Here is an 8,988-nt window from a genome sequence, read left to right on the forward strand (position 1 = left end):
AAATCATGCTCAAATTTTAGGTTATGATGATCCATTTCTTTACTTGGGGAAATTATTTATTTACTTTGGTTATCATAAAATTGCAAAATGTGTTGGCGGGTTTTTCTTTATGTTTTATTTGTTCACCTTTCTGCTCCAGATTTGATTCATCGTTAACAAATTCAGCACAGATATGATGACAACGTATGGACCTTTTCCCTTGATGTTCACTAATGTAAGCAAGGTCACTCAAAAGTCCAACTTTTTTTGCCAAAACTTCAACTGAACTTGTGGAGGAGCAAATGCAAACTCTCTTCTCTTCTCGCCACCACACTGTTCTGATCTGACGTACTTCTGTAAATCTTCCACTCCTAGGATTTGAAGTATTTTTACTCCGCTCACAAAAAAATGCCACTTTAACCGTTTCTATGGATATTCACAAAGACGTGATTTTCAACCGCTTGCAGATAACATTCGTTTACTAATTATATAATATCTGTAACAAATGTGTTATTCTTTGTAAATTTTTTCCATGTAACTTACAGAAACAGCTAGTCTCTTGTCCACTTGAAATCCAGCAAACGCAAAACAACAAGATCGCAGACAATTCGCCATAAATATAAGTAAAATTAAATGCGAACTCCCTATTGGTTAATGGAATTGAGTAACCAATGGGGAGGTCGCATTTCCTTGCAGGATTTTGTAAATGGCGCGCGCAACTGTCTACCGGGAAAAAATGTACTATAGCTTACATAGTACAGGTAAAAGTATCGGGTGTTCATTTAAATTTATCCTCAAAGTTGGCGTTGAAGAGTCGACTGTGAACGCACCACTCGTCTGCTTACAAAGTAAAAAGACAAACAACGCAAAAAGTGAGGTTAGATTTAAACAACTGATCCCTGATCTGTAATCCGTGGTGCGTTCGCAATCGACTCTTCAATGCCAACTTCGAGGTGAAATTTAACTGAACACCCGATACTTTAAGTTTTAACTTCGGATTTACGTGCGATGCAAAGAACTCTGATCCTAATTTATTTTGTATCTTGGCTAACAGTTTGTTAGAAGGACATTTTTATTTTACCTCGAAGCTGACAATAGTTAAATTTAAACGATATTTTCTTGCTAACGACTAAGATAACAACCATGTCATTATCATCCTTATCTACACTTGCAATAAAATACACGAAACGGTAGTGCAATTTATTACTACATAACAATGTGATGCAAGTCCGTATTTGTTGATTGATGTTATTATTCTTTTTATTTTATTATCATCTCTACTTTTTGTTTTTCAGTATTATAATGTGCTCGTATCCCACCTCCACCCGGCGGCACGGCAATTTTGCCGGAGTACATACACTATTACGGATAATACTATCAAGTAATAGTGCAGTGCTTATCAACATAATTACCGGTGTCTCGCCTCCGCATTTTGACTTTGTTGTGTATTATGTTCTGTGTCAATGTTAAGGAATTTCCTCACGATATGACATGAGTATAATAATATACCTTTTTGAATTTCAACCACCAATGTGTTCTCTAAGTCCAAAATTTTTAAATTTTTAAAAAGAGATTGTTGCTGAAATTATAAATGGTAAAATCGAAATTTTTTCTAAACACCAAAGATTTCTCATAGCAACGGAGAGTTCTAAATATTTATTAATTTTTGTATTATATGTCTATGTTATATTGTGTGAATTTGGAACAGCTATATCTAAAAGATATGCTTGCTTTTGTTGTTTATTTAAAATAATAATGTCTGGTCTGTTATGCTGAATGTGAATGTCAGTTAAAACTGTCCGATCAAAATATAATTTGTAATTGTCATTTTCTAAACAACTTTCTGGTTAATAAATGTAATGTGGTTGTGTATCCTTTAATAAATTGAATTTAATTGCTAAATTCATGTGTATAATTTTTGCGAATATATCATGACGTTTTTTATATTCGCTTTGAGCCAAAACGGTGCAAGAAGAAATGATGTGTTCAATGGTTTCCCCTTCAGTTCCGCAAATCCTACATTTAAACATTTTTATAATTACTAATGTAAATTCATTTGTTATTTATGTTATCTATTCGTTGTTTGAAGTTTACGTACCCTACGTTTCGTTTTATCATTATAGTATACTTAATGTCCGCTTTGCTTGAACGTCAAAAGGATGAAGTTAACAAAGTTACTAAATATTTTCTTGTGTATTATCTTAATATTTTTGAATTACCTATAAAAATAACGATTCCAAGTTTTAGTTGGACTATTGAGTGCTGAAAAAGCTCCAGTTGTTAACATACCTCACTTAGGAAAAATCAAGGGAAGTTTCAGAGAAAGTTTGAACCGTCACAAGTACTATACGTTTGAAGGAGTCCCATATGCTAGTCCTCCTGTTGGGCAGTACAGATTTAAGGTAAGAATTTGAGCGTAAAACTAAAACTATAGAGTTGGTACAGGAACCGGTACCAGTGAAACCGTGGAATGGTACTTGGGAGGCCCAAACTATGCATAAGTGTTTGCAGTATCAACAGCATGTTCAGCCATGGGAAGACGTCGTGACAGGTAATAAATAACTAATCTCTTAACCACTTTGTTTAACTGTTTGGTTCAAAGGCGACGAGGACTGTCTTTACTTAAATATCTACACCCCAACTCTGGATAAAAAAGCAAAACTGGATGTAGTCGTTCACATTCACGGTGGAGCTTTTATGTTTCTTTACGGAGGATTTTTTGGGCCTGATTTTATAATGGACAGAGATGTTGTCTTCATTAATTTTAATTATCGATTGGGACCCTTGGGTGAGTCCAAATAAAATCCAGTTCAATTAGAAACGATTTTGTTGCAGGTTTTTTGAGTACCGAAGACGAAGTAGTACCAGGAAATAACGGAATTGAAGACCAGATTATGGCGTTGCGGTGGATTAAAACCAATGTACAATATTTTGGAGGCAATTCTGACTCCATTACATTAACTGGAATGTCGGCTGGTGGGGCAAGTGTCCACATACACTATCTCTCTCCGAAATCTAGAGGACTATTCCATCGAGGGATTTCGCAAAGCGGTACCTCTTTATGTGGATGGAGTGTGATGGAGAAACCGTTGAAAAAGACCCAAAAAATTGCATCCAAACTGGGTTGTTTCAGTACCATAACTGAACATATGATAAATTGCTTGAGACAAAGACCGGCGAGACAAATTGTTGCTGCTGTTAAAGAACTTCAACCTTGGCTGTATAACCCTGTTGTTGTTTTTGGTCCCGTGGTAGACTCTTGGTCGTCAAACCCTGTTCTTCCTGACCATCCGTTGAATCTGATGAAGAAGGGTCAAGTCAGTGATCTGCCTTGGATCGTCTCGGTAACAGATTTTGAAGGATTGTATCCTGCAGTCGGTCAGCTGGTACTAACAATTGTACCATCAGGAGACTAAATTTATCTGTTGTAGATTTTGTCCAGAACAAATATTTAAAAGAAATTGACGCCCGATGGAACGAGCTAATACCGGTTATCTTAGACTACAACGATACTGTCGATTCGACATTACTTGACGAAGTGAGTCAAAAAATTCGAAAACATTATTTGCACGACCAAAAGCTGGACCAATCGAATTTTGTCGATTTCGTCCAAATCTTCTCTGATCGCTTCATACTATTGGACACCCACAAAAGCGCTAAACTACAAGCTTCTGTCGTCAAATCTCCTGTTTATTTCTATCTTTTTTCGTATCGTGGAGCCCACTATTGGTATGAAAACCTTGCAGAGTGCCAGGACGATTACGGAGCTTCTCATTCTGAAGACACTTCTTTTATTTTGAAAACACCAGATACCGACTCAACTTCGACCGAAGAAGATCGACGCATGATTGAGATTTTTGTAGAAATGTTTACTTCTTTTGCCAAAACTGGGTAAGCCTGAGGTGGATTGACAAGTTTTAGTGGTAAAAAATATATTTCAGAATACCAAAAACTTATGGTGAGTGGACACCAATCTCGAAAAATCCTAAAGATGAAATTGTCGCTTTGTTGATTAAGTCTCCGGATGAAGTAGTTATGGAGAGAGTCGTTTTGGAAAATGAGAAGTTTTGGGAGTCGCTACCGATAATGGAAAATGAAAAACTGATTTCTAAGGGAGTTAAGGATGAGCTGTAATCGTACTCTTTGGGAAACTCTTTAGCATATTATATTTCATTCAGTGTTTTATGTAAAGAAACAATTAAACATTAATAACAGTTGAAAAATTTGTTTTTGTCTTAAACGTAAAAGACAGTTGACATTTCATGTAAACTATTGTAACGGTTGTTAAAGTTACAGCGAATTTAATTGTATACCCAGGATTACGCATGACAAAAAATTTAAATTTACAACAAAATTAGATGTGGAGACTACAGTTTTTTCAAATGTATTTAAAAAATACATTATCAAAGTTTTTGAAATCCAAATCAATTCTAAAAAAGTCTTCTTCAAATCCATGGATGACTCGATTACACAAATTAATTTGATCATTCGGTACATAAAATGGTACTAAATATGAATAAATACGATACATCTTATTTTTTCTTAGCATAGTCTGAAGAGTATTAAGACAGAACTTAGTGCAAAGATGAGTGAAAAAACTCGCGGTGCAACTATTACTACTTTTAAACATTCTCATAAGTCAACAGAGAGTTGATAATGAATAATACGAGTAATTGTAGATAATAATTAAGAATTCAAATTTTATCATAAGTAAGGGCCGGATTTATATGCACTAAAAAAGTCGAAATATGCATGCAAGATATGCTTCCGAGATTACAAAATATGCACTTTAGTATGCAAAATATGCACCTAAATATGCTTTAAAAAATCAAAAGGGGCACGCATTTTTAATTTAAAACTTATATGAATTAAAAAATAATGCAATTACAATACAATGTTGATTTAATTACTATTAAAATGGCAAACAAGATACTTTTATAAATTTTCTGGAGTAAAATTTTGTCTTCTCTCAGATAAAATATTTTTTGTGTTTAGAACATATTTGAAAAAAAATGACTTTCCCGTTAGCAGAATATGTTCCGATTTTGATATCCATTCACGGATTTGATGACTTCTGCACATTTTCACTTTGGGCATTCTGGAAAACTCATATTTTTGACTCCCATCAAATGGCGTTTATAGCTCCAAGTTTCCGTATATCTGAATTCAACTCATCCTATATTATAAGTTCGTCCTGATTTGGGTCGGATTCGTGACAAAAAATTTTTCAAAATTTCCCGAAATGACGATTTTAACACTGAAAATCAACGGTAAAAAATAACCACCACTTATTTAAGAAGAATATATCTCCAGTAAGCTGTTGAACATACGAAACATACGAAAGACGCTGTGATTATGAGAGAAACTGTCATATTATATTATTATTTAGACTGCATGCATAAATTATATTATTTTATTGCAGAATTTTGTCGGCACCACGGTGGCAAGTGCTGCCCTCTCACTAAACTATATAAACCTGACCAGTCTATGTCGCCAGTATCGGCACATTTTTGCAACTTCCATATCAAAGGCGGCCAGACCAGATGTGCGTTTTCCTGGGTTATATGCAAATAAATATGCATTTATTTTAAAATATGCTTTTATTGCTAAATATGCAATAATATGCATAATAAGAATGATGTTATTTTACTTAGAATCATCTGAAACGCTAAGAAAACTTTAAACTAATCCGAAGCTGTTTAGCAAAAAAATATGCAAATGCATATAAATCCGGCCTTTAATCATAAGTCTTTAGTGCCTAAGTGCGATGTTTGTAATGTACATTTACAATTGATTAATGATAAGCTAATTTAATATTAGTTAAGATCATTTAGTTTTTCTTCAAGTTGTACAAAATAAGAGCATAACTGTAACTTGTGCGAAATTACTGTAACAAAATTTATTATTCCTTGTAAATTTCTTCCATGCCACTTACAGAAACCGCCAGTCTCTTGTTCACCTGAAATCCAGCAAACGTAAAACTACAAGGTTTCAAAGAATTCGCCATAAATATTAGTAAAATTTGCTTGTTTTTGTAATCCCAGTTGTACCACGAACATTTTGACAACGTGTCCAAAACGAGACCAGTCTAAAAATAGTAAGAAAAATTATTTCTGTAAAAAAAAACTAGAAAATAGAGCCTTTCGAGTATTTGGTTTCTCGACAGATGGTTAACAGGTTTGGCAATTTTAGTCAGGATAATAAATACCTCATCAACTATAGTTTGCCCAGTTTGACAGTAACTGTAGAGGACAACACCATTGCCTATAGCCGCCACGCTTAGACGTAACTTTAATTGCAGGTTCATACCCTCGAAAGCCTAAAATTTTTTACAATTCACTTTGTACGTTACTTAGCTTCAGACAACTTACATCTAGTATTAAGAAAGAGAATGCGATGGCCGAGACTGCCGCCATCAAAGCGAATATTACCATCGCTGATTTCAAATTATCATGCAATTTATTAAAGAATCTGTAAAATAGATACTTGGTACAACTGTCGTTCAGATGTGAAAGTGTCATATCGCATTAGAGTGACATGATGTCGGGTGCACGAACACAGCGTTTTGAAAATATCACTTTGGTAAATAATTTTTTGGCCAATTTTGAGCTTGTCAAAATCGATATTATTCACACCAACTTGCAAAATTCGTTGATTAATCAAATCTTTGCAAAGACATCTCCGCTACTAAGTAGAGAAACAAACCACAGGGACGAAATCGGTAAAGGCGATGAAACATATTGACCCAAAGTATACATGGTAAAAAATTGTAGACCAGGCCCCTAAATATTCTTCGATTACAATTTCTCCGAGATTCCATTCCTTTTGACTGCCACATAATGGGGACATAAAAACAAAAGAAATTATTGTGAACACACACACAACGTAAAAGTAAAGCTTTGTTCCTGCAGATTTTTTCAGGATTGAAAGTCGCACTTGTGGACCAGCACTGTCTATCGACCAAAATGAATTATCCATTAAATGAATACTTTCCTGTATGTTCTTTTCAATTAATATCACGGTAGTCATAATAATAATGAACTGATAGTTTAAAAATGACAATAATACAGTAGAACGTATTGATTTAAAGAGCTTACACAAAACGAGATGATCATCATTGGTGCATATTGTGTTATCAAGTCTACACTAAAATTATGCTTCATGAAATATATTTGAAGAAATATAATAGCAAGGTGGAAAAGTACCAAAATGACGTTAACACATCTTACAAGTTTGTTGCTGTAAAAGCTAATAAATAGTTTTCTTATAACGGCGAAAGGATCGTCACCGTCTAAAATGTAATTGAGAGCTGAAAACTGAATGAAAATCTAAATTACTTACCTTGAAAGTTAGTTATCTCGGCCATTGCGAGAGTAGTACAGCTACTAAAAAACGCGTACTCCTGGCTTTAGTGATAAAATAGCTTTTTGAACCATTAATTTATTGACCACTAACTTGCTTTCGTCGTATCTAATTATTAATCTGAAAAAATCGAACTTAATTATTTTCTGATTCAAGTTATAAATATCTTGTTAATGAGATAATCATTAGACAGCTTGAGAAAAACAGATAATATTAGTAACAAATGTTCCCTCAAAGAAACAACACCATAGTGGTGACGCAAAACCCTATGGGGTGCACTTTTAAAGAATGGAAACTGATTTTTGAAAATTGTGTTCTGGAATAAAATAAATAATGTGAACAGAATCAGAAGACTTTAGAGGGCTGAATGTAGTAGCGCAAGAGCTTGTCGTGGAAGCGTTTTATCACCAAACAATCAGAATTCACTTTAAAATAATTCGTAGTTGATCTCGAAAATGAATATGTTTTAGCTAAAATTTCTTACTCCTCAAACAAACAGTAATAGCAGATTATATCATTAAGAGTAGAATGAGACCAGAAATTGAAGACCGAGACGAAATCGAGGTCACAACTGGGCGAAGCACTAAAAGACCTATTCTGAATGATATAGGTACACTATTTTATCTTTAAGCGGATCACAAAAAAAAAATCAGACATGAACGCATTTATTTTCATTTGCTGCAGTTACAAAAATGACAATTTTCAAATTTTAGGGTAGTTCCTATTTGCGTTGTTGCAATAGTATTAGTACTTGAAGGTTCAATAATAAATATTAGCAAAGCTACTAAAGTCTAAATTTTACTTTTTAACGTTGAACGGCCATCTTGCCATTTTTGATTTTGACATCATCCATGCACATGCCGTGTTACACGACAGTGGCACCGGTTAAATATTGGGTAATAATTTCGTTATTTCGCCTTTGTAAAAGTATTTTGTAATAGGAATAGTTTAATTATTAAACATTTCGTGTAATTATTGATAAATAAATCGTGAAAAATGCTTCAAATGACCTTACATTTGACTCGGTCGAGCCGCCTGTGGACATTTCAATTCCTAGGATTTAAAGTGTTTCAAATCCGGTTGCAAAAAAAAAACACTTTAACCGTTTCTATAGAGATACACAAAGGCGCGATTATCGATCGCTTGAAGATAACAAATATTTATTCCAATATAGCCAGCCCTAATTTCATCAAAACTAGAACTAGAAGAATTCTATTAAGAAAATTTTAAACTGCAGCACAATATTATTGGTCTATTGTTATATTTATGAGAAGATGTAGTGACATAATTTTTGAAAACGACCAGAAATAAACAAATTTAAATTGCAGATAAATTAAGTTCCATTATTAATAATTGTCTTTCGACCAAATCATTATCATCCTTTGAGAATCTTTTGCTTTTTTCGTATAGAGCTTTCAATGTAGCAGAGAAATTTGATAAGTCGTTAAATAAGCATATAAAAGAAAATCTTTCTAATTTTGAAGTACCTCAAATACGAACTGGTTCTAAGAAACGTACAAATTTATCATTAGCTAAGAAAGTAGAAGCAAAAGTAGCCGATTTTGATATCAGAGAAGCTGTTAAATTATTGTCCTCGGATGACTCATTAGCTTCATTCAACGAAGATGTTGCTGAAGAACTTAAAAA

At 33.7% G+C, this 8,988-nt stretch overlaps 1 protein-coding gene across 2 annotated transcripts; it reads left to right on the top strand.

Moving 5' to 3' along the window:
• Window positions 1-2,064: 2,064 nt before the first annotated feature.
• On the top strand, window positions 2,065-4,196 carry LOC138137288 (venom carboxylesterase-6-like). Of its 2 annotated transcripts, none has more exons than XM_069056609.1 (7): window positions 2,065-2,172; window positions 2,227-2,381; window positions 2,425-2,530; window positions 2,582-2,767; window positions 2,815-3,357; window positions 3,411-3,870; window positions 3,921-4,196. In XM_069056609.1, exons 1-7 carry the CDS (start codon window positions 2,139-2,141, stop codon window positions 4,111-4,113), a joined length of 1,677 nt encoding a protein of 558 aa, XP_068912710.1. In that variant the 5' UTR covers window positions 2,065-2,138; the 3' UTR covers window positions 4,114-4,196. The 2 variants fall into 2 exon arrangements, with proteins under 2 accessions (XP_068912710.1, XP_068912709.1); XM_069056608.1 differs by having other exon boundaries at window positions 2,093-2,172; window positions 2,221-2,381.
• Window positions 4,197-8,988: the final 4,792 nt, after the last annotated feature.

Source organism: Tenebrio molitor, chromosome 8 (assembly GCF_963966145.1).
Source record: "Tenebrio molitor chromosome 8, icTenMoli1.1, whole genome shotgun sequence".
NCBI classification, from domain to species: domain Eukaryota; kingdom Metazoa; phylum Arthropoda; class Insecta; order Coleoptera; family Tenebrionidae; genus Tenebrio; species Tenebrio molitor.

Coding starts and splice junctions, on each gene's coding strand:
- LOC138137288 (XM_069056608.1), top strand. CDS start 2,139: ATGAAGTTAACAAAGTTACTAAATATTTTCTTGT. Junction 2,531..2,581: donor ATGGGAAGACGTCGTGACAG/GTAATAAATAAC, acceptor TTTGGTTCAAAG/GCGACGAGGACTGTCTTTAC. Junction 3,871..3,920: donor ACTTCTTTTGCCAAAACTGG/GTAAGCCTGAGG, acceptor AATATATTTCAG/AATACCAAAAACTTATGGTG.